At 39.7% G+C, this 26768-nt stretch overlaps 1 protein-coding gene across 3 annotated transcripts in view; it reads left to right on the top strand.

Moving 5' to 3' along the window:
- The window catches only part of arhgap10 (Rho GTPase activating protein 10), a 57826-nt gene extending 31058 nt beyond the window's left edge, over window positions 1-26768 (top strand). Inside the window, exons 15-23 of one of the 3 annotated variants that reach the window (XM_042484796.2) lie at window positions 383-467; window positions 3538-3596; window positions 5210-5315; window positions 7479-7638; window positions 10211-10352; window positions 13948-14113; window positions 20513-20614; window positions 22125-22216; window positions 25201-26768. In XM_042484796.2, coding sequence (XP_042340730.1) covers window positions 383-467; window positions 3538-3596; window positions 5210-5315; window positions 7479-7638; window positions 10211-10352; window positions 13948-14113; window positions 20513-20614; window positions 22125-22216; window positions 25201-25289 — 1001 coding nt within the window. In that variant the 3' untranslated portion in view covers window positions 25290-26768. The other 2 variants (XM_042484797.2, XM_042484795.2) reach the window with 2 other exon arrangements.

Here is a 26768-nt window from a genome sequence, read left to right as displayed (position 1 = left end):
ACTTAAGGTGTGACTAAAGCCCCCTGAATTTTCAGCACAACACAGCGCTGGAGTCCCTGTGGAGCCAGTGAAGTAGTGAGGGATTAATTAAACTTGTAATGAGTATAGAACCAGCAGCCCTCTACAGAAGCTGTAACTTCCTTCCATATCCACTGGGGCTAGACTCGACCCCCAAGGCTGGTAGCACTGCTTTTATCCTCACATGGCTAATTACAAGTTACATATTTATATTACATATTTTGACTTTCTAGGCAGACCACAGAATCACAGTCTGGAGTCTGGAGCTTAATGCAGAAAACCATAGTTAGCTTGTGCTTTGTGTTGTTATCTCAGTCAGTGAGCTTTTGAGTAAGAAAATGTTTTATGGTTGTGATTCATTCAGATGAGAAGAGCAATGAAGTGGATCTGTCTACCAGCGAGGACTGGGACGTCAAGACAATAACAAGTGCACTAAAGCTTTATCTCAGGTAAGCATCAGTGAGATTAAAGACACACAATAGCACCTTTACAAACGTAAACCATCTAGAGCTGTTGAATAATTTAAGTCAACCAACAGAGTATCAATTTGCCACTAATCTGATCATTGATTAATTGTTTTAGATATTTTTTTTAATCCAAAAGTTCCAGTATCCACAGTTTTCTGCTTTTCAAATATGACTGTTTGATTCTTTAATTTGTTATTTGTGATTGCATATTGAATATCTTTGAGTTTTGAACTGTTGGAGGAAAACAAGCAATGCATCACCTGTTTGATATCAAAGCTAACATTTTTCAATATATATTTATTTATTTTATGGACAAATTAGCAATAAAATCTTAGAAGGAATCAGCTGACTAATTGATCATGCAAATAATAATTAGTTGCCGCTCTAAAACCATCAGGTTCCACTCATAGGCACTGATAATATCCTTCATTTTCTAATAATTTTTATTACACATAACATCAGTCTTTAAAAGCAGGAGAGGACAACACTTGCGGTGTCATGATATCCAAAATCTAAGACGATATCTAGTCTCACTTCGCGATATCAAAAAAATATTGATACATCGCCCAGTGTTGAAATGCAAGCTAAGTTTCCGTATTTTTGTCTTTGTACTGATGCATTCAAACAGATGATTTGACTCGACTTGACCAGTTCAGAAACACTCGGACCTGGATTGATCATTTAGATTCATCTTGTAAAGCATCAAACTCTATTATTCAGAGTTGCTATGTGTCGAAGCAAATCCTCTTCTGACCTAAGAGAACCCCAGTGGTTAATGGAACATTTTCTTTCTCTCTTTTGATGAATATGATAGAGCCTCTGTTCGCTTGAATATGAAACATTGAATCCATTGTTGTCTCTGTCTTTTATAAAAATGAGTTAATTATGCAAAGTGCCTTTGCATAATTAACTCCTTGCGAGGTCACATTGCTTACTGTATGCCTGTTCCACATTCACCAACTCCTTCCTTGGTTGACAGATAGTGTGGGTGAAGTTCAAAGATTAAAAATGTAGTGGGGCTCCAGAAGGCTGAGGCAGTTTTCGTTTAAATGCCAATTTGTTTTTGTAAACATGTGCAGTTAGCAACAAATTGAGTTGGCTTTGCAGATTTAAATGAAAGCAAAGTTATGTTTTTTGAGTTTGGAATCTGCTTCTTTTCCTTACAAAAAATACTCACAAGAAGCTGATGCTTATGTATTTAAATAATTAAATGTCAAATTAAAAAAGACAACTATTCATTATGATTAAGCCATATTTTCAATAATTTGTAGCAGTTTAATTAACAGTGCTTAAGTTCAAATACAGAATAACAGCATTAAAGTTGTTGTTAATCTACTTCATTTCTCTCTTATTTTCACTGTTAGTAATTCAAGGGTGGGTCCATCTGCATTCTTTTCTGGGTTTTTTGAATGGAAACTCCCACTCAGCTGTCATTAAAAAGCAGTGACATAGGTTACAGCACTGATCCTCCATACATGCCTTCGCTGTCAATGTAAGCGGAGAGTGAGAACAGTGTTAGCTTGGCAGGTTTGAGCTTGGAGATGAAACATGGTGCTATTTTACCTTCATTTAACCAGGTGGAGACACATCGAGATATAATATAATAATGCATTTGTATTGTTTGAACACATAATTAGATCCACAGTCAGTTTATTACCTCCGGTTAGATGGCGGTCAGCATGCTCCCTGTTCGGGGAGGCAAACAAGAGTAGCAGCACACATAAGTTTAGCAATGTAGCCTACAGCTGTGGATGCCAGCTTAGTTTTTCCCTGAAAGTACACAATAAAACAACTAACTAACCAATCAGCGATAGTGGTAACTAGTAACTCCTTGTGTTCTGCAAAGCACAATTACCATTTCTGTCAAAGGAGTCTGGTGGCTATGGACAGGAGGAGCAGCCAATAAAAGAACCACCAAAATAAACAGAACATCAGTTTAAGTGTACGCTATATTAGCTTTATTTTACTGTGCCACATTGCCATCAGACAGCTCTTTCCAGCAGGGAACTGAAGCCGTCAGCAATGGTTTCTTCAATGCCACCAGACTCCATTGATAGAAACAGTTATTTTACCTCACAGCACACTGGAGCTGCAGGTTTAACCCCCCAGGCTATCACTTAGTCTGATTGTTATTGTATGACTTTCAGAACTGAATCAACATTGCATCCACAGTAGTGCGTTGTTTTATATGTAAACAACATTATGCAGAAACCGTCATCATGTCACATGGATAAGTTTTCTTTAAAGAAGGCTTGGGAAAGTAGCATTCTGAGGCTAAAACATATATACTTATACTTATATATACATATATACCAAATTTGATTTTGTGGATATGATTACATCATGAAATCTACTGGAAAGCTACAGAATGATGTAAACCCACAAAAATATAAAAATAATAGAGCTGCTCTTTAAAGTGCCACCGAAATTAAAATAGTAGTTTTTCATGTAATTTTAAGACTATTGTCCGTCAAGTATTCTAACCAGGATAAAAATGACAATGATAAGGTTGTGTTGTGATTGGCTGATTGTAAGCTTTGACCCATGCCAGTAAGCAGTTTCTAATGGGTCGTAGGACTCTGTCACACTTATAATCTTCTCTCGTTTCATCTCGCAGAGTAGAGGAGGGCTTGACTGTGTTTAGTCAGGCAATCCTCTCCGCAACATTTAGTCATATTTAAACACTGTTTAAGCCAACACAGCATATCCATATTGTTATGCTATATTAAACCATGCTGAGTGTTGCTCTGACTTGTCTTTTACTTTGTGTCTGGCCTGCTGGAATAAAGCAGGGTCAATCTCCTCAGTTTCCTCTGAGGCTAAGTACCTTTGGCTGCTGGCCAGCTGCAGTGTGAAAGTACCTTCAGATGAACTTGGTTATCTCAACGTGTGCACCATCTAATTCCATCCCCTGGCCCAGCCACATTAATCATTGCTGTGCGCAGACCCTATAAAACAGTGTGCAGGCTATTTCTGTCCCCCCCATACTCACATCAACTCTCTCCCTCCAACGCCCCCACCCTTCTCTCTTTCTCTCACTATCTCTGTGAAGGAGCCTTCCTGAGCCGTTGATGACCTATGGACTTTACAAAGAGTTTATTAGCCCGGCGAGTAAGTTCGACCACCTCTTCTACCATCACTTAATCTGAATACAGACCTTAATCAAACAGCAGTGTACACATGTGTTGTATCGGTCTGAAACGGACGTCAGTTTAGTGTCTGGAGTCCAATAGTTTGTTCTCCTTGAGTGAGTTATTGAAAACATGCAGTCAGGTGAAAAACAGTGAAATTACTTTTATTAACTTTTTTGGAAACTTTTTACCAATTCTTTTAAGTGGCTAATAGTGGTCAATCCTCTTAAGTAAAGGGTTCATAGTCTGAAAGCTATTGGTCTGTGTGTGTGTTGAATACTGATTAGGTTGCATCCACAGTTGTCCTCATCTTAAGAGTTTAAAACACTTGATAGAGGTCTCTAAGAAGTTTAACACTACATCTGTATGTTTTTCTTACTTGTTTTCAGAAATGTGCACTCTTACCATGAAAAATGTTAATTTATTGTTTTTTGACTTCCAGTGAATACAGTCAGCCCACTCTGACTGCCCAAAAAACCTTTCAGCTGACTTTGGCTTAAGCATACATTTTTGACATTTCAGCCTGTTTTACAACACTGTGTTTCTGACATTTATCAGCCATTCAAGAATCCCGTGTGAGCTTACTGCCCATCTTCATATAATTTCCACCTGTTTCAACCTGCTGTTAAAAATGTGTGGCCAAATAAGCCATTCCAGGTTAAAGCTAAAAGGTTTTAAATGATAAATATGCTGTAATTTACATGCCCTCAAAGGGTCCACAGAGTGACCTTGAACAGCAAAAAGACACACTTTTTTTTTCTTTCGCCCACATAACATCATTTATGTGGGGAATGTTTTTAAAGCCAGCCAAACTTGAATCTTATTACAACAAGTGCTATAATTGGATCAGGTTGACATTTTTATCAGGCGCTCGCAATGCCCTCATAACGAGGGGGAAAAAATGGATTAGCAACGAATGTTTTTTTGATGGATGACAGCATCCATAAGCAGCTTTTTTCCATGTTTAAATCCTTGTCGTTCCCATAGTAATGATATTTTGTGTGTCTGTATGTGTGTGTGTGTTTGTGTGTGGGCGGTCAGATGCCCATGTGTGAGGAAATGTTTAAGAGATGATCTTGGGGGGTTTTAACACAACCCTTTTATACGGTAGCGACAGTAACGTAAAGCTATCTCCCTCGCCAGCATAGTGGTCCCTGCTGCCAAATTCTGGGAGGCTTCAAACCATATATCACTTTCACACCTCTTCCTCACTTATTTAAACTGGGATGTATCATCCTCCAATCCTTATCCTCGAGGGTGATAGCCTCTGATCATTGTGTCCTTAAAGGTCTGCTGACTTTTCCTCATTTTTTAGTTTTCTGGACGGTATCTAATTAGTTTTTTAGGACTTTTAAAGTAGTAGATGTGTCATTTCTTTCACTGACTTTTATTTGGTGTGTCTTTACCTTAAACTCTGATTGTGAACTACGCAGATCAATAATGCATGTACTGTATCATCATCTCTTTAAATTTGCGGCTTGCTAATGTTGTACAGTATTCGATCGCAGCTGCGTTGGCTCTTAGCCACCTGAGGAGCACAGAGAAATCCTTGTAGTTTAATGCCGGTGCATGGCTGCTTCTGCGTTTGAACAGAGGGCGGTAGTCCAGAGTCTCGTATCCAAGCCGTCCACTGCCTGGTCCACAAACTACCAGAGAGGAATCGACAAGTCCTCGGGCTGCTCATGAAGCATCTGGCCAAGTGAGTGTTCATAGTTACTTGGTCATAGTTCACCCAATCTCCACCCCCTCTCTCTCTCAGTTCTCTCTTTCTGCTCTTCCTGTCTGTCTCCTCATTCTCACTCCACATGCTTTTTTCTCTCTCTCTCTCCCTCACTCCCACGTTCTTCACTCCCCCTTCCCTGCTGTCACTCTATCTCCTCTCTGTCTACTCAGTGACTGCTGGGTAAGAAAATTGATGCCGCTAGCATCTTAACATTTTTTTTGGGGGGGTGGGGGGTGTCTTTTCTTAGGTCATTTTAGGGAGAATTGTGTAGCCTAGCATACCTGTTCAGCATGCCGCTGTGCAGCCCACCAGTGAAGTGAAATGAAATGGACCTCTCAAATTAAGCCCTCTCTTGAGATTACTCCATACACCCCTGGATAGACCACTATTGTGCATCACTCCATTTGTGAGATTAGATAGGAAGAAAGATTTAAGAAATAATGTTAGCTAACATTACAAGGTTTTACCTCAGCAAGCTTTTTATAAACTAAATATGAGCAAATTGAAGATAAGTAAATAATCCCTCTTCCCTGAGGCAGTGAAAGTCTGGTGGATCTTATTTCATAGAAACCCGCTGCAGAATCAGGCTCTGGTAAAAAGGCAGCGCTATTGAAATTGAATTTGGATTATCCAGCGTGAAATTCTCCAGACTGGAGAGACTCGAATATTTTTCTGAAGTTGGCGTGTGTGCATGTCCTGCAGGGGAAGGAAGCAAAGCCAGAATTTCACACTCCTATCTGAAATGGTTTCAGAGATGTTATAAATGTGAGTTGTCACCAATGTTTTTGTCTTCAAAGGCATCCTTTGAAGCTATTTAAACTGTCTCTCTGCAGATGCACTGCATATCATCATATTTTGAGTGTGAAATCTCTTCACCTGTCCGTATAACTTTTTCTTCAAATTAAGGTTTTTTTTTCCTTCCACTTTTTTGACCTCCTAAGATAAAGTTTCACCCGCTGAAGGTGTTTCATCTACCGAATAAAACGTATCATTCCTCCATATCGAATGTCATTAACGTGTTGTTGAAATAACCAGAATAGCCACAGCCAGAAGTATTCATAGTTGTTGTTGGAATCGATAAGGAAAGCCTTATCAGGTACATGTGTGCGACTTCAAAAAGTCCAGATGTACAGATCTCTCATTTTTGATTAAATGTTATATTCAGTGTAGGAAACTATAAATGCCAAACTGTACATGCAGGACAACTTAATGTTTGGATTGAAGGGTATCGGCTGGGATTTGCGACAGCTTACTGTTGTTGTTAAAAACATTAAATGTCATACTATGTGTTAAAATCCCCCATTTTCAGTTGCTATATTATCTCAAAATGCAGTGACTGCTTTATGTTTCCACAGTTTGTAGTGCCTTTGGATCAAAAGAAAGTTTAAAGTAATCCCTAAAGATAGCAACTTCTCATTGTTTTTCCTGAGCCGTTTTGGACTTTTTGATACGTCTGCTCATTGAGAAATTATGCATTATAGGAAGAAACAATACAGACTTGATTTTTTGTGCAGTGCTTTTTAGCAGAAGTAGGCTAAAACAAAGACCAGCTCTCTCTTAACATCATAAAAATGATAAAGATTTGATGTAATGAAACATTGACGTTTTGGGAAAAAGAGCAGAGGAGCACTTTTACTCAGCCCTGTATTTAATGATTTTGGCTTTTGTTTAGTTTGCCATCCACCAACTAGATTTATCATGAGACAAAATGCTATGAGACCTGGTGGCTTACCACTTCTTTTACACAGTTTGCATTAGTAAAACTTGTATGGAGTGTCATGGTTTTTCTTTTTTTTTTTTTTTCAGGCAGCTGCCTAGTTGTACTTGCCATTTGCAACTATGTTTGTCTTCATTGTCTTGTTTGCTCTCATACTTAACTTTCATTTAATTTCCCCCAATTTTGTTTAAATAGGAACTAATTACAGTTATAGTACAGTAGAGTTGTCCTCTGTTTGTCTTTGTTTGTATTTAATCTGCGCCTTTTTCTTTCAAGTGTTCAGTAGCTTATTTAAGAATGAGGTAGAAACGGAAGTTATTGTTTCTCTTTCAATTGCAGTTTTAGTCTGTCCCTAAAATCAGTGAAGCTGAGAAGGTAAGTTGGAGTAAAAGATATATAATGTGTGTTGTTATCTTCCTCAGTGTGGCGGCTCACAGCAAACAGAATCTGATGACCGTGGCCAACCTGGGCGTGGTGTTTGGCCCCACATTAATGAGGCCACAGGAGGAGACCGTTGCTGCCATTATGGATCTTAAGTTTCAGAACATTGTGGTGGAAATTCTCGTTGAACACCACGAAAAGGTAACACTCAACACAGCCAGACACAAAGTGCTTTTTTTTTTTTTAAAGATTATTTTTTTGAGCATTTTCCCTTTATTGACAGGACAGTGTTAGATAGACAGGAAAGGTGGGAGAGAGAAGGGGGGAATGACACACAGCAAAGGGCCACAGGCCGGTATCAAATCCGGGGTCGCCCCTACACAGTGCATTATTGACAGTACTGCCACAAATACACTTGAAACTGAACACTTCTGAAAGCTTGAAGTGTCTACAGCAGTAAATCCTCCAGTGGAAGTTATTATTACCATGTTTTTAAGAATAGAGAAAAAGACTTTTGTATTTTGTTCCATTTTCTCCCAAAATGTCTGTCTTTGATGGTAAAATCTTTACTGCACTTTAATGATTCGTTCTTTCAGTGCAACATTTTGTGTATCATTGTGTTTCCACTTGTCATCCAGAGCTCCATTTACTAAAAGGTACGCACCCTAGGTAACACAAGCTGCAATGACAACAGCAAATCAAATCTGAATCAGGTGACGTGACATCAGTAGGCTGCACACAGCACCTTTGTATTTATCTACCTGGGTGGCGTGTAATTACTCGATACCGAAGGATAATAATGTGCGAGTGAGGCAAAAAGATCTAATGTTTGGAAGCCCTGGTCTCTTGGCACTGAGCGCTTTCTTACTATTGTTTAGAAGTTGTTGTCTTTTTTTCTTGAGTTTCGATTTGGCAGTTTCTGTTGGCAGAGAAGTGCAAATATTTTACTGTACCTGACACCAGAATTTAATTTGGGCAGAGACTCAATTAGGGTGGATGTGAAGCTCTTCTCTGTTTGTCCTGTTTGTTAAGGCTGCTTAAGATTTATACTTACATAAAAATCTTATCTAATCCACCTTAAATTCAGTTTCTTTGAGCAAATGCATCACATTAAATAATAGGTACTCACTGGTCTGTCTGTATTTATTGCTTTCTCTACAAAATAATGAGCAGAAATAAGTTCTCAGATAATGAGACTTGTACCACATTTAACTTAAACCCTCAGGACAGCATACCCTTCACCCAGTTATTAAAGTGCAGAGGAGCTAGACAGTAGTTTAATATCCAGAGTCTTTTATTTGGCCAATAGGGGGAGCCCCAAGTGCTCACACCAGGATTAAACACATTTCATTCTGTTCATTCTCAGTAGGTTGATTATACTTTAGATTCATCATATGCATTTTATATTTGAAAGGTCCTTTGCCTGCCTAAATGCATTTATTTTCTTATGCATTAGTTTCATAACCTGTAGTTCATGGGATCATGTAATCTCCCCAGAATGTTATTAATCGGTGTCAATCCTCAAAAGGGGATAATTGTCCGTGTCAAAAGAGAAAAAGGTTTGAGATTAGTTTTCTAATCTGTTTGGAGCAGCACTGCACTCTGCGTAGAATCAGATGAAACCAGGAGCTTTTAGTTTTAGTTTTTTTTTTCTCCTTCAGCTTCATTAAATGAAAGATGATGTGTTTTGTGTGAATAAAAGCCCCACCCAAGCTCAGAAATCTAAAATGGGGTGTGAGAGAATACAGAGTCCCGGTGAAAACCAACTGTATACAAATGTGCAATAATAACAGTGGCAACACAGTGTATGCTGCTAGTTGCTGAGACTACCCAGATGTATCCAACACCGTCCAGGTGATAAAGGATGTAGTGTTAGAATGCAGCAAGAGCATTTTGGAAAGTACAGCGTGTTAGAGCAGGGGAAAAGTTGAGCAGACAGACAGACAGGCATTAACTTCCCTCACAGCTTAGTCCCACTCCAGACTGTTGATACCCCCAGATACCAACAGTAGACTCTGTTTTACATTCACCTCCATCTGCAGAGAGAGGCGAGAGGGAGAGAGGGAGGCAGCAGAAACTCTCAGCCATATCAGATTTCTCACTTTTTCTATCTGCCTTTCTCCTACAAACTTTCTCTCTCATGCCCCCTCCTCCCTGTCTGCCTCTCTCGTTCACACTCTGTCTCACTTTCTCTGCCACTTTCTCTCTCTCCTCCCTTCCCTACCTCCCTCCTCTCCTCGTCTGTGATCCTTTCTGAGGCTCTGCTGAGACTTCCTCTCCTCTGCAGCCCTATTCTCTTTTAACTCCACATCTGAAGTTTATATGTAAACACGGCCCGGTGTAAACAGGCTGCGCCAGTTGGCCAGACCTCCTCGAGCCCAAGCCCTGTTTATTTTACTCTCCACTCTTTCAGAGAGTGGGTCAATTTCTCTGAGGAGAAATGTCACCTTAACTTAGACCCAGATTTCTGGACGGGATGTGATTGCGTTGCATGTGGAGCTGCGCTTGTTTATTTTGGCACAAACAAAATCTTCTCACATGCAGTTTTTAGGGTCCAATCAATGAGCTGCTCGGTGCTCCCTAGGAGCACATGCTGTGGCTGCAAATGGCCTTTTCCATTCATCTACCTCTACATAAAGCCTGTGAGTTTCAAAAGCCGTTCACTAAGCGAGGTCAGTTGAGGACATGCTGCTGCTGCTGCTCAAAACTCAGAGTATCTGCACTGTGCATTTAGTCTTGGTAGAGACTTACTGTATTCACATTCTGCATTCAGATCTTTGCAGATGCTCCGGAGTCGTGCCCTCTTTCACCTGCTGCCCCAGTATTCTCTGCTCCCACAAGGCAGTCCAAAAAGCTGAGTCGACAGAATCGGCCTCTGGCTGTCTACAATCCACAAGCCCTAGACATTCAGAATGGTAAGAGACATACACATCTGCACCTGCATATTTTCACACCTGTTAATATATAAAAGGAACTGAGTTGGGCAAAAGATGTCATTCTGTGATTGGCATAAGATCTTTATACGATTATACAAAACAATTTGGACTGGTTATATAAACCTTTGCAAAAAGCCTTTTCAGTTGTAAACTACCTTAATGGTCAAGAAATAATGACTCTCACACATTCATTTCATCATTTACGGAGCCCAGCATGCATTAGGGTAAAAATGTTTGTAAATTCGTGTGCACTAGTTAGTAATTCATGCTCTTAAATTAATAACTGGTTGCCCATACTTATGTCTGTTCTTGAATTACAAGTACACACAAATGAATAGGACATAAGCAATCTGTTCTCCTGTGAAATATGTTTAGAATTACCAAAGATCAGATCCGTTATCCAAATGTGTATTAGCCTGATAGTAAGCATGATTTGCTGTTTTGTTTTGCTTCATTATTTTATCCTAACATTGTGTTCCTTTCAGCCAGTTCATGTTAGCAGGGCAAGTATCTGTTTGTTTTGCTTTAAGCAGTCAGTTGTAATTGACATATTAATTTTACAGTTTTTCAATCAAAAGTCACAGTTGCAATTGCAAGGAGCAATTAGCAAAACTTTAAAAAAAAATCAAAGAAATATGTGGATTTAAAAGTTTCTATTTCTGTAAGTCGATTCACAAGAACCTGTAAGTCATCCACACTATTTTTCATGGATGTAGCCAGGTGGAGAATTATGCAGCTCGATAGCTGGCTAGGTTTTCTTGAACCTCGCATGCTTTCTTGTTTCTGTATAGCTATGTCAGTATAGCTAACACTAACAGCAAATCAGCACTCATTAAAATACATTTGTAGCCAAAGACATGACAGTTATGGTACATAAATGTAACATATGTAACACACATATTTTACATTTTAGCCACATTCAGCTTCTTGTGGCCTAAATGTATATTATAACAACAAACACAAAAAATATCTATAATATTTCTACAGATGAAAAAAAAGGAGAAACTTCCAAAAAATTATCCTAGCAAACTTTTTTTTCCTCACCTGCTCATAAGTCATAAACACAGGAGGGAAAACAGTTTAGATTAGACTGAGAAAATGGATCAACAGAATTTTTTTTTTCTGTCTTGCCTCTGAGGGCTTCTGTACTTAAAAGAAACTGAGACTACAAATTTTGCGTAATTCAAGGTTAAGAACTGTTTACATGTGCACACAACTTGTTAAGTTTAGATCACAAATGAGAATTGTTTGAACATTGCTGAACATTATAACTGTATTAAATGTATGATGCAATGCAGGGCAGTTACATTAAATTGCATTTCTGTATTTTTAACTTGTTGTGCTTAATAAACTAGCAACTGTGTGTATTTACTTTGATTCCTGCTGGTCTCACTAACTCAGAATTAGCCTGTCTATCCCCCAGTGGCCACTATGAACCATAGCAGTGTCTACAGATGACACACTAAACTCAGTAACCTCCTCTCTGTATCACTGTGTGGAGAGATTTGCATCTATGACTTTATGTGCCCTTATTCTTTCTTTGAAATGCCTATAGTTAACTTCCTCTGATGAAATGATAGGGGCCCTCCCCTGTGCATCAGGTGAGCTGATCACCTGACCTGTTGACCAAACAATCTAACTCCAGCAATTTCTGATCCAGGACCAGCCAAATCCCTTCCCCTCCATTACAAAAGAAATCTAAATCTGCTTACCAGATTGCCTCTCTTTACCTCCCTCGCGGCAGCTTTTAGCATGGGGTATTTTAATATCAGGGATGAAGGAGTAATCCTTTTTTTAACCTTTGTGTCTTTTATATGAGTCCCACGTAATGGTTTTAAAGTTGTCTCAGCATTCAGAGGGTAAAAGCAAATTTTAAAATGATGAAGTGGGAGAGAGAGAGAGTGCTTATGGATGCATGTGTGTCTACCTGTGATGCTGCATGTTGTACCTGCAGACGTGACAGCATACCATGCATACAGAGAGAGTACTTCAGTGAGATTTTGTGTCAAGAAGCCTCACAATAAGCGCAGTGCAGGACAGCAGTGCAGACAAAAAATATCTGTCAGTAAAGGTTTTCAGATCAGTTGTACATTTGTTATCGATTTGCTTAAACCTGCCATATCTATCTTTTTCTTTTTGGCCACCTTGGCGCAGTGCAAATAAGTACAAAGGTAACATGGTGAGCTTGTTGGCAAAGAGTTGCTCATAAGGTATCATTGTTATTCAATTAGAGTTGTGTTCTGTTCAAGCACAAGTCCAATATCCACTCTCTGTTAGCTCTGTTTGTGGTCTCTACTAATGTCTGAGAGGTACCAAGCTCTTTAACTGCTAAATGCACACTTATGTTCATTAACTTGTCATCTGTCTGCTGTTTGGTATTGAGCTCTAAGGTTTTTAAGCGTTTTCACTGAAAATTGCTGCCAGTTGCAGCCAAAAACTATGAGTGATGAGAATAAACAAAAATAGTAAAAATGTGGGCTGCGAACTGCAAAGCTAAGGGAAGCTTAAGTATTATAACTGTTAATGTGTCTCATAAGACATCCCATCTCTAAATGTTCTATGTTAAATGATTATTAACGGGACAGTTCACCCATAAATCAAAAATACATATTTTTCCTCTTACCTGTATGCTGTTTATCAGTCTAGATTGTTTAAGTGTGAATTGCAGGGCGTTGGAGTTATCTTCCGTAGAGATGTCTGCCTCCTGTTGCATATATGTCAGGCCCATTAATGTTTTCATCTTGCGCTGTCCTGAGCGTGAGCTTCTTGTCCATGAGTAGACGCACTCTTTCTTATGTGCATTTACACGGTTGGCGGGAATAGTTCACTAAACAATAAATAGTTATTAAATGAAACTGCTCTCAACAGTCTGTAGATTATCTTGAGTAACCATGTTATAATTTATGATGATGATCTTTTTGGTGCTTTGAGCACCACAAGTCGAGTGCTATCTAGTTTCATTATATTCAGAAGAAGGCAGATATCTCTATAGCCAGTATCCCAATAACACTCTGCAATTCACACCAAAACAATCCAGACTGATAAATAGCACTACAGGTAAGAGGACAAATATGTGACATTAAGTAATAGATGTATATACAGTAATAATTAGGCCAAATTCCCAGCACCAGTTCAGGTTTGCTTTGTTGTGTGTTTGCTGGGGAAAAAAGTAGAAATGGTCCAAACAAACTACTTTTTTTTTCTAACATTAACAACAGTTGCTTCCATGCTTCTCCCATCTCCCAAAAGCAGGATCTTTACTTGACAGTAAAATTGAAATAAAAGAGCTTGGATCTCCCTAGTGTTTCTTAGGTTCCTGTCTATGACTGCAGAAGTGTATTATTATGAACAATACAAACTTGGTTGTAAGTCTCGGCTGTTTTGACAGCAGTTTGATTCATAAAATCCCCTGTTGATGCAGCATTGCCTTATGTATTGATAAATTATTCAGGTGTTTTATCAGGCAAGCTATCATCACTAAGCAGGAATAGGCTGAATCTTTAACAGTAGGATAAAATTAATTGAAAAAAAAAAAGTTATTAAAACAACTTACTTTGTTTTGTTTTCGTCTCAGTGTCAGCAGCGGGAGATAGTTCCAGTCTAGCCACAGATGAGACATCAATGGGCAGCAATGAGTCTGTATCGTCACAGTCATCGTCAGCTTCAGCTTCAGAGGTGCTGCCAGAGAAGAGTGACCATGTCCTTCTTAGCACCACCCTCAGCTCAGACAGCAACTCCAGGTGAGTGGTTCACTACTGAAGTTCCAAATCAGTATGTGCCTGTGTACCACTGAAAATTCAGGTATTGATTGTGAAGGAAGTAGAGTCTTACATTAACTTACATGATTTATATTCATAGATTGCAAATGGAGCTGAAATATTGGAATTAAATATTTTGATCACTATTTTAGCAACCACAATTGAAGATATACTATGCAGGATTTTCTAAACAAAAAAAAAAACAGTTTAGACCTGTACAGCAGTAACCCTCTTTATCATCACAATAATAAACATTAGGTATTTTTAGGGTTTTTTCTAATACCAGTGCTAATTTGATACTTTTACAATGGTACCAGTGCCTAAAGAACTCTTCTTTTTAAAATAAAGCCTTAAACGATGGTCAGTGATGTTAAAGGGTGGCTTTTTTTATTACAAAGGCATTGAGCAATTTATTACCTCTTTACTGTTTAAAGCACACTACCATAGTGGTCAGGTCCCACTGGCAAGCTAACTTTTCTCATTGTAGCGTTTATTAACTAACAAATCACTTTCACTGTATACACATTGCATTCTTGCATTTAATTTTATATTCTCTGTTTGGTTGCTGCAGTCTTGCTGTCATACATCACCATCACACACATGCCCTCTGTTTTTCTCTTTTGGTTGCACACTCGCTACGCACATCATCTGGCATAGACATGAGGCACCAAAATTTGCGCAAGTCCTATAGGAATCAATACCATACACATAAGAATCTGTGCCACTGGGTTTTGGTACCCAACCCTATTTATGATTCACTAGCAGTGTGCAGTAAGTATTTTAACATACAAACTACGCCTTCTGCCTGCATTTTCTGAATTTCTTCTTATTGTCTTTGCTTGTATCATTTGTGAGCATGTACCCCGACAGCGCTCAGGTGAGGTTAGAGCATTATAAAAAGGTAGCATCCAGGTGCCAGACACTAAGTAGCTGGCATCCAAGTGACATTACCTCACAAATGCACAAATACAGTTAGGAGAAACTCCAAACAAGAATGAGAGCATTTACAAACCGACAACCTGCATAGTATCACTTAGAAAGTCATTTGGAGGCTAAATTGATGCTCTCTGTCTAGAGTCCTTTAACTGGTGCATCAAATCAGTGATGTCATACTCATATGCAAACAGTCTTTGCAATCATCAGTGTTTGATTTGAGCATGCTGTAATTAACTGGTCTCCAATTCCAAAACACCGTTATTGGCCTGATAATCAGACCCAGTTGCCATTTAATTTCACTTCATTCATTCACTAAAGGAGTCGCTGAACATGTTGGAGATGTGGGCGGCGGCTCATAGGTTTGGAACTAAGCTACACACAGCTGTGACTTCAAGCAAGAGCACTTTCACTACACAGGCAAACTATGAGTGCAATATGAAGCCATTTTTTCTTATTTTTGTGTCATTACTTTTTATGTGGTTGCATTCTGTGCTGGCATCTTTGTTGTTTTCATGATTATGTGAGTAACAGTAGTAATGCTGAAAGTATTATTGGTGATCTAATTTGTGTTATTAGGGAATTTAAGTTAGATTTGATTTACATGTTTGATAATTTTGACAAGACCTGAATTGCCAGTTATGTTCCCTACTGCTGCAGAATAAAATGTGGAGTAAATTATTCTTTTTTTGACAAGCAGCACACTCTGATAAGAGTCTGAAAATAGTGTCTCTTAAATCTTGTTCCCTCTTCACCCACAGATTATTAAATCTGAAATGCATCTCACCCTCATTGTAGAGCAACTGGTTGAATACATTTTTACTCCTGTATAGCATCATAGCAGTTACACTTTGCTGCACTGTGTGACACAGTTTTGTCTTTTCCACTCTGGTAAACAGTATTTAGCGAGGAGAAAGTGTTATAATTAACAAGCAAGAATTGATTTTTGAACATTGTGAATTGACTCACAATCCCAGCAATAGGCATCTCAATTCTTATGTGAATTCTTTAGAGTTCATACAAAAAAACAATAGATTAATCAATATTGGAATTAATGCAGTAGATGGAAAATGCTTCAACAGTTTGGCTCTCTGGCTTCTCCCTCTGTCCTCACTCACTCTACTAAGAGTCCTTGGTCCTTTTTTGTTGTTTCCAGCCCATGGCTTGTCTTGAATGCTGATGTGAGAGATGAATTATTGGGTTATGCTGCAGATGTTAGACTCTCTGCTGTGTCATGTCTACAGATTCACCTTGAAATAGACTTTTTTTCCTCATTCACTGTCCCCCCTCTCTCCTCCATCAGCTGAAAAGAGCTGTAAAATGAAAACAAATCCACCTAACAACTTGACAGAGGACAATGTGATTCCTTTCTCACTTTGACCTCTGTGGGTATGTGCCCACCTGCGTGTGTAGGCATGTGCGTATCAAGCGTTTTCTCTAAGTTGCAGGATTAGATAGACAAGGCTCTACAGTATTTTACTTATGTAACCAACTCCTTTTTTTTTCCTGCGGGTATTTTTTTGCACTTTCCCACATATGTGGCATCATGTTGGAGGACGGAAGGAGCAACCAGGAGGAGGTCGTAAATCTCAGCTCTTATTTGTTTGGGAGACAGGTGGCCGTGCGTTGGCCGTGTAAATCGTATTGACATTGGGGAGATATTCATCTTGTTTACCCTTATAGCCGCAGCCCCTGTCCCTTTATGAAGACTTGCGCCATATGTCACAGGGTGTCGCCCTGGCTTTGTTCACTCATAAATCTTAGCATGTGAGATGGTGGAGACCTGTTAGCACAGCACCTCTCTGGCCTGGAACCCAGGGATTCGGCTTCAGTCCTCGCCAAAAGGAGCAGTAGGGAGGGCAACTGTTAGATTACTTCCAGCCACTCACAGAAATGTATTATCTGCATTCTGGTGTGCTCAAAAGTGCACCTGGAAAACAGCACATTTTCGTCTGTTTCCTGCAGGAGAGCTGCAGCGAAATCTGCCTGGTCATACACAAATGCATCCTGACTCACTATATCATGCAATGACTCTTTGTGGACTGTGGCATGATTTATCATCTCCGTCATTTTCGATGTCTTGCCTCATTTCTCCCCTTCTCCCTAAATTCAGTCACAGCTTCTCCCAGTGGTGCTGTTGCCTCAAGTCCTGCCCAATGAGGTTACATTTTTTGGCCACTCTTCCTTCCTCTCCCCTGCCCCTACCTCCAGCCCTCTATGCTTCTCGCTGGCAGACAGCTGTGGATCATAAAATGGTGGATCACAGCTTATTTCCTGCCCACCCAAACTGGCGGTGGCTGGGCAGGCGGCTTGGCTGTTGGTTTGATCCCACTTTCTACAAGAAACACTACTAAATCCCACCGCTGCCCTTCTTCCTTTAATAGAAAGATAGTTGATAGCCCTGCTCATCCCCGTGTTAGCTCCACGCCAGGATCAACATGGCCTGGATGCTGGAGGGTGAAATTCCTGCAGTAATGAGAAGCAGCAGTCCACTCCTATTGATGAATTTCTCCCTGCTACTAACCTGGCAGTGTGTGATAATGTGTGATAACCCTGATGGTTAAAATAATAAAGCAAACGACCTTCATTTGTAGTTCACTCTGGAGTTCGATGCTTTTTTATGTATAATTATGTCAGTTTTCTTGCATATTCTGATCTACAATATTTGCCTATAAAATTCCTCACAGCATGATAATCTTAAACTTGTCATCCATAAACTTGTTATGAACAAACCAACATCTCAAGGGGGATTTTCATGTGGGCCTCACATGCAGTGAATTTTCCCCATTTACTGTATTTAATCATGTTTACAGAAGAAGCTTAGCTAGGCCTGTGATGGGTGAAAACAACGGATGAGTAATTCAAAGCTTGATGCTATTTTTGTTAAAGAGAAATGGCAAACGATTTCCCTCGCTTTGGCTTAGCTATAATTGTGAAAGCAATTTTGGGATGAATCCATTTACCTCTGGTACATTTAACAAGTTTCTAGGGCAGCCATGTGGCATTCACTGATTTTCCCAAACTGTTTATTCTATAATTATTTTGATATCTGTTTATTTAAAAGATCTTCACAGATCGGTTTAATCCTCTTTGAACTGAAATTAGCACTTTGACATATAAACTTCTCTTCATGTGCATTTCATTTTATGGTATTCAGGGGTTTTGTGTGTATCTGAGTGGGTTCACCTGCAGGTGGGTGAAGTGTTGGTGCTCCTCTGCTCTCCCTTCTTTTGGCCGTGACCCAAGCAGACAGTGGTTGTGCTTGGGCCCAGGTTAATGAGTGGATTTGCTGCACTGCAGCGCACTATCCCCCCATGCTGATGTGGAGCAGCTGAGCACCACAGTGGCCCCACACTGCTGCAGAGCTATAAATCACCCACAGTCAGGCCAGACCCGAACGGAACAGCCACCGCTGGGGATGGACAAGCGCACTAAGAGGGAGGCAGGGGAAGAAATGGAAGGAGGAAGCGATGCAGAGGAGGGAATGAAAGCGTGAGCCCACTGCTGCGTGCTCACCTATGTCCACATGAGATCCCCTACCATGTTCCCCCTTAGGGCCGTCTCACTCTCTCTCTTCCACCAGTGCCAACGTAACAACTATTCACAACATCCTCTCAACCTCCAGCCCCTCCCCAGCTGCTCCCTCTAATTGCCTTTATTAACGTCTCTATGGGAGCGGCAGCTAGGAGCAATTTGCTCATTATGTACTGTATTAGCACTGGCCCTGGGGCAGGCATGGAACACAGAGGGATGCCTGGCTTAGACTCCTGCTCTCCTGTGCTCCACTCTGCCTTTACCAGGACCCCTACCTCCGTCCTGTAGGTCGACCATAGACTCGTTGGCCCAGAAACCAGCTAGTGTAAAGCACAGCTACTACTGTAAAAGATAAAGCTTATGGTAAGAGTGTGGGAGTGTTACTGTGTGACTTTACACTACAGAAGTTATATACATTCCTGTAGGAATTGTATGGGTGACATATAAAAGGAAAAAGCAACATAAAGTAGGCAAAGACAGCTTCAGCAGTCTTTGGTATAGTTTCCACAAATATCTGCAATATCAAGACTGAAGAATGAAGATTTTTCCAAAGGATATTTCCTCATTTGGTGTTCTTACCAACTTTGCTTTAATATCAAAAGTATAATTGGTTTATCAACGGGGTTCTTTTTTCATTCTTAGTGTTGTTTGCACGCAGGTCTGAATTACAATGTGACTTTTGGCTGTTTTCAGAACAGAAAAGCAAACAACAGGCCTACAATGTATGAATATTCCTCTCGAATTCAAACATAATGTTTAATTCATGACTGTTTGCATCCCTCATTCTGAATCCACTCTGTTGGCATTTTACAGATACAGTCAGTCCTGATTATTTTGCCTGAGAAATTGTTATTAGTCTGGCTTGTTTACTTTAGACAGGCTGACAGGTGTGGGGTTGACGATGATGTTACTAGTTTGCTTGTGTTATGGAGCCTCAAAACTATGAAGGTCAAATAAATGTCTTTATTTGAGTTTTAATTTTAGACCTTTAGATAAATATATCAAAGTTGCTCTTGATGATTACCTTTCAGGTGAATATAGGACTGCTGTCGAGAGTCAGCCTTCTCGAAGGGGCTTTTTGGCAGATGGAGTGGAGTGGATTATTTGATTTATGGAAGCCTGTTGTCCTTGTTATTGGGATAAATGTACAGCCTGTACACAATGGGAATTCAAAGTGCAAGTCGCTCTGTATGTAGCTGCTGTACAGTAGAATGAAAAAAAGGGATATTTATTTCTTTTTTTTAGTGTAATGTGTGATATATTTTCAAATTAATCACATTTTATCATGTGCTGCATGTTAATATTTTATTAGCACTGGTGACCTAAATTGGCCCAAGTTTGCAATGATTTCATCTATCTTCAACTCTGATTGTGTAATTTTTGACTTGACACAAGCCTCATGACATCTGGAGTCAGCTTGTTAAAAATAATGGTTGTGGATGGTGTTGAAATCTGCCACTTAAGAACATACACCCTGTTGTAATTTTTGTTCTAAATTCCCAACCTCACAAGTCCTCAGGATTGGTGTAAAAATGTATTCTCACCTTGTCTCCATAACAACAGGTTGCTCAATTTAGCTCACCTGTTGCTCTGACACCACCACTTTCAGTTGTTGCTAACAATACTAAACAATCTAACAGCATAACGCAGCATCTGTTTGTCATGGTGAACATCTCACCCTCTCCACTTTGCTGAAAACCCACCAGGTTCAATGTTTTTAACATGAGGCCACATTCTTGCTACCGTCTATGTGTTTTCTTCATTTTTTCTACCTAAAAGACATGATGGCAGTTGAGGGAGAAAAAAAAAACGCTTCAGTCTTCAGGGCAAATATTCCACATTTCAGTCAGAAGAAAGCACCATAGGATCTGTGGTGAGTGAGGTGTGTTTTTTTTAATGTTTTTTTATCTGCAGGGCCCCGGCAGCTGGAGCCTCCTGGTCCACTACTGGAGCCTCAGGAGAAAGCCAACCTGCTTCCACCACAGCTGCATCCGACCAAGAAAAACCAGAGGAGAGGTGAGACACGGTTCCCTCTCTTTCAACGATTTACCTATTTTTCTCCTAAACTGGATTTAATAATTGCAGTTGAATACTTTTTCCCCTTTCTTTATCTCTATTTCGTTTTGTCATTTTTGCATTCACATATTGGCTAAATGTCACACTCTTGGATTCTTTCACTCTCTCAGTTTTCCCTCACTTGCTCCATTACTCGCTTGCTCGTCTTATCTTGCATGTTCACTCAACAGAATCACCAGCTCCCTCACTCGTCTAACATCTACTTGCGGTCTTGCACATCAATATTTTCCCTGACTTTCTCTTAATGCAACACAAGTATTGCCTGTAGCAGGGGCAGCAACCTTCTCCCCTTTCAGTCAAACCCCAGATACACACACACACACACACACACACACACACACACACACACACACACACACACACACACACACACACACACACACACACACACACAGGTATCTGAGCGAAGTGGATAGGACTGTGTACGCAGTATGCCCATTACACTGATCTACTGCTCGGCCTGCTAGAGACTAAATGATGAATTCGTTTTCATTGCTTTCAGATGCTACCGAGGAAATTGTAAACAGCTCGGTCATTCTGTGGGCAATCCATTAATGTGACTTTCATAGAAATACAAATCCTCATTTTTTTCCAAATGCGGTTCCACGAGAGTGCATTCTTCCGATTCTGAATTCAAGAACTCGGCTGAACATTGTTGTATTGACAACTCTGTGACCACAAACTTTTTTTTTCAGTTTGTATATCTTCTTTCTCCTCTCTCATCCTACATTGTTGCTGCTCTGCAGAAAGAATATGAAATATTTATCAGGGCATCGTGTGTTGAAGGCACAATTTCGACATGGTAATGTTGCTGGCATTCGAGATAACGGTTTGCAATGGTGGGCAAAACAACCTTTCTGTGGAAAACGGTTTTTATGTTTTCTGGAGCGCAATGGCATAAATACGCCTTTTTACTAACGTTTTCAGAGCGATGAATATGGCTTCTTTGGCGGCGCTCTTTTACATCAAACTGATTTAAAATGCAGCTTCTAAGCACACAAATGTGAATTTAAAAGCTGAAGCACCGTGGAGAGAGATTTCTATTCTACCTCTGTTTGTGTGCAAACCTACTTTAGAATCCCCCCGCCACTTTTTAATTATCTCACCATAGATGGTTGTCTGCTGTGTGGACCTAATGTGTGCCTGCCTTTTCGGCTGTACAAAACCTGCTACAAACAGCGCTGCATCTCATTGTGTTGGTGCATGCACACGGGTGCACGTGGGTCTGTTTTGACTCGCTTGCTAGTGTGTCTAGACTGGAGATAGGGCAAGACAAGAGTGTGTAGCGGCCCGGCTCCTCTCTCAGTGCTTTTGCTTATATTCCAGCCTGGCCCATTTCTGCTGTTTCAGGCTAGTGAGTGAATGAACAAGCAGGCCCCGGGCCCAGATTGAACTGTGCGGTAATCCTCCCCAAAGCTCCGCCAGCTCACTGATTGCCTTCATTTTTCAGTGTCACCAGCAGGAAAGCCAAGGCAGTGTACCCATGTGAGGCTGAGCACGACTCTGAGCTCTCCTTCCAGGTCGGCGCAATATTCAACGCCGGTAAGTGTTATCGCCTACACCAGTCGCTCACTCAGAACCAGCCCTGGCATATTGGATTTGGAGGAAAACCGAACACCCAATCTGATCTTCAATCGAACACAGAGATGAGACGAGGAGAAGGAGGACGGGGAGGGAGGGAGGGGGCAGGAGACACAGATTTGCTCTTCAGTGTGTCTGGAAGAGGCTCGACTGAGCTTTAATCACTCTCAGAGGAAATGAGGATTTTGTAGTTGGTATTTTTTGCCTTTTTGCTCATACACAGACACTATAGATACATTATAGTTTTACCTGGGAAACGTGGTGATGTTTTTGATAAGATCCAACAATGCATTGCGGTTTATTGTCTTGTTTTCTTTATGCTTAACAGAACACGTCTTTTTTCAACATTGTGAGCATCAGTGGTCCTGCAGATATGAGGAAATCATTTCCCATTAAAGATATAATGCTCTGAAGTTATGATCTAAATGTCAAAATCACACATCTGTCATCTATAAATATGGATTAGATGACCAAAATCTCATCTTAATCTATATCTACTCTACATACAATATTATCTGTTTTGATGACTGCACTTTAAAGATCCATTGTGTTGGATTTATGGGCATCTATTGGCAGATATGGAATAGAATATTCATACATATTTTTTCATTAGGTTATAATCACCTGAAGTTAAGAATAGTTGTGTTTTCGTTATCTGAGAATGAGACGTTTATATTTATGTCTTCCACAGAATCCACCATGTTGTTCTACAGTAGCCCAGAACAAGCAAATCAAACACTGGCTGTAGGTGGGGCCATTCGTGTTTTTTTACATCATGTATATACAACAATTTGATATACTGGAGAAGTTCCAGTTCTGCAACTTCTCAGCTAGATGCCACTAAATTCTACACACTGGACCTTTAAAGCCATCAATGTGTGATTGTTGGCTTAAAGAGTTCGTGTCGGGATAAATGCCTACAATGGCAAAATTTAATTCATCAAAAAATGGCTTTCTAATTCATATTACCTGAATGATAATAAACATAAAATGAATGAAGTGTCACATTATCAAAAACTAAATTAGATTATGTTCTACAGGCCATTCTCTTACTCTGAAATTTAATTAGGAGCTTAGCTGTTTCGTTTAGTAAAAGTACAACCGAATGATGTTGTGTGTTTCTCTTGGATCCTGACCTAAATCTCCAGTTACCTCGATGCAGACTTAGAGATGGTGATGGGAGAGTTCAGTAAAGTCTGTCCTTTAACTCCAAATCAGGCTACAAATGAAGTGATTTGCATGTTGCATAAAAATAACAAGATGACTAACTAAACATCTACAGTATCTTGCGGACCCTTGACATTTTCTATATTTTGCCGCATTATCTTGTTACTTCTAAATGTATTTGTGTTTTTTTTCATGTTGTTTTGTGTGTGTGTGTGTGTGTGTGTGTCTGAGATATGTGCATAACAAATGTGCAAGAGGTCAAAAGGTCTGAATACTTGAGCTAGCCACTGTACATACAGTCCGTCTAAAGACAAAAATCAACATTTGTTGATGTTTCTTCACTCTTGAAACTGAGAAGACAGCCTTGCTTTGCTTCTTTACTTTCTTAAATCTGTATTTACTGATGATTTCATTAAGTTAAATTGTGTCATAAAACAATGTATTCATGAGATACTCAGCCACTTAGTGGTGTCCAGAGTAGATAATGTGAGCAGGAAAAGAAAAGAAAAGCTATACAAATGAGACAGACACAACTTGTGAAGTTCCACCTGTGTAGTCTCTGCGTGGTGCATGTCTACAAACTGTATGAAAATTCTACCATTGTGATGTGAATGGAAAAAATCCAGTGTGGCCTTGCTTGATTTACCAATATTGTGTGATGGGCCACATAGAGTATTTTTTTAACAACAGGCCACGTCCAGGCAGGACGTAGACATAAACGTAGTTCCTTCTGTGTTAATGTGAACACAAGTTTAAAAAAAAAAAAAAAGAAGTATGGAAAAACAGTTATGAGTATAAAATGAAATACTCATGCTAAGATGATACGTTTTATCCCTCCATCTAAAGACAGCTTTATTATGTGTTGACTGATGATTGAAATATATAAAAATCTATATTTGTTGATAAAAATCCCCAAAATAGAAGTGTAAATAATCTCATATTAGTCTGTTATTGTACTCAGATAGAGGTGGGAGTCTTTGTTTACCTGTGGTCACTCATTTTAATGGGGAGAAGCTGATGTAAAAACACGTTAAACAACATCGGAAAACATTAATAATGCAGAATGAGTTGTTTTGTTGTGGTAGCCCTTAAATTAGAGGACCTGTCAGTCAATTTGGGAGTAAAAGCATGTGTGAATCCTGCTTTGAATTGTGGCGGCAGGTCAACTCTTTTGTTTACACCTGTATGAAGGATTGAGCTTTTAACTTCCTTGTTCATTTTGTGTTTAATTGACGCACAATACAGTGTGGGTAAACACATTTCTTTGTGTCGTGAGGCCGGCTGTGACATGTTACAAGAAGAGAAACGACGTATTGAATCAGTTTATGTCTTAATTTGGCCTTAGAAGTTCTCACTGTCAATTTATCCATGCAAATGCTGACTTGCAGATGCACTCAAATTTTTAAACTGGCTCACTTTGTTGGCAAATCAAGAAATCCTGGGAGGATTTCGAGAAGGCATGCCATAGAAATGTTCTGTGCTCTGACACATCTGTCACAACTAAATGGTTTGTGAGAGCTGTGTTTTGCTGCTGAGGTTAAGTTCAGGGTGAAATTCTAGAAAAATGGATCCAAAAACAGACTTATGATGTACAGTAGAGATAAAAATGACTCACACTGGAGTTTAGAGTAACTACGTAATCACTGTATCCTCTTCAGACCTGCTCGCTCTGACACATGCTGTATACTCACCAGAGGCTCTGTGTCCTCTGTCGTCCCCCACCCTCACCCTCCCTGTGCTGTTGTCCCCCCCTGGTGACGCTGTGTCCTCTCCTGCAGTGACTCAGTCGAGAGAGCCAGGCTGGCTGGAGGGCGAGCTGGAGGGAAAGAGGGGTCTCATCCCTGAAAACTATGTGGAGATGCTGTAGCCCCAAAATGGAAATATTTATGGACAAGTTATCACCTCCACCGGGGAAAATATGGCGGAGATGCATGCGCCTCCACTCTCCACCTTCTCTATCGAAGCCCCTGAATTCTCTCAAGCAAGTGACAATATGTTATTACTGCCGGGACATTCTTGATACACAAAGCATATGCATTATAGGCTGGCAAGTAGACTTTTGTGATGCATGTGTAAAATTTTGATCTTACTTTGGTCGAGTATCCACATGGATTTCTGCATCACAGAATGGTTTTGCACTTCCAATATTCTGCTGTGTACAAAGATGCTGTAGCCTCTATACATCCAGGTAAGTTTGTAGCAGCACCAGAGAATGAGCACCTCTTTGTCAAAAGCCTCGCTCTGTCCTCCAGTTATACATGGTATCCATGAGCTCCCAAGTCACAGAATGATCCTCAGAAACTTTTAGGAAGAATGTCAGCACTCAAGTCATTGTAATCAGACATTTCGTATCCAATCCAGCAGCTTTTGACCCTCTTGACAATGATGCATCGTTTGTTTTCAGCTTATAAAACATTAGAGATACTGTACTTACCGTGCCTTAACCATCAAAACACACTGCGTAGATGTGTTTACGGTTATGTATGAAAATGAATTGGAGTGTTACTGCTTTCACTTTTAAATTGCGGCATTTATTTTGGATATTCAAAATGAGGCACATCGCTTTTGTAGTTGTATTTTATTTAATTGGCACATACAATGATTGCATGACTTTTGAATTTTAAATACACTCTGTACTGTTTTGTTCTTGGTGCACTCCTCTACAGAAACAGTGAAACGCCTCTTTGATGCCTGAGGAGCCTCTCGTGTTAAACACTAGCGTCAGACAGAGTCAGCAGAGGTAAATTATTGTAGGTAGTGATTGAAACCAAGTGTTTTTTCCTGTTATATGATCTGTTTGTTTGTTTTTAAAACGTATTTTTAACGTCGCTCAGTTTGTTCATTGAGCAGAGAAATGAGACACTCCCACAAAGTTGACGTTTTACTTTAGCTTTATTTAATCTTCAATGTTAGAAATCTAAGTTTTATCAATGAGACCACAAAATGCAGTATTTCAAAGTTTTATGACTGTTTAGTGTATATAATCTAAATACTGAAAGATTAAAGAGTACCAAGTATATTTTACAAGTCTCCGTTAAGTGATGGACAGGTTTTCATTTGGATTGGTTTTAGCATGTACACATGGCCCATTACGATTTATCCCTCAGCTGTTCAGCAAGACACTTTAATTTTTCTGAGAGCTTTGGTTCAGCAGACTGTTTTCACTTGCGATAATTTAAGACATTGATTTATGATGTTTTTAAAGAGCCTTGACTCCTTTCACTTTTATACCCATGGGTATCCTCTTGATCAATGTTAAACAAATAAAGATTTTTTTTTTTTGTTCTTTACTGTCTGTATTATGTATTTTTGCCGTAAAATAAATATGATGAATGCTAATTTGAAA

The sequence above is a fragment of the Plectropomus leopardus genome, chromosome 3, assembly GCF_026936395.1.
Source record: "Plectropomus leopardus strain MGB_pleo_1.0 chromosome 3, ASM2693639v1, whole genome shotgun sequence".
Taxonomy (NCBI): domain Eukaryota; kingdom Metazoa; phylum Chordata; class Actinopteri; order Perciformes; family Serranidae; genus Plectropomus; species Plectropomus leopardus.
Note: the sequence above shows the minus strand (reverse complement) of the source record. Positions and strands in the feature narration are given on the sequence as shown.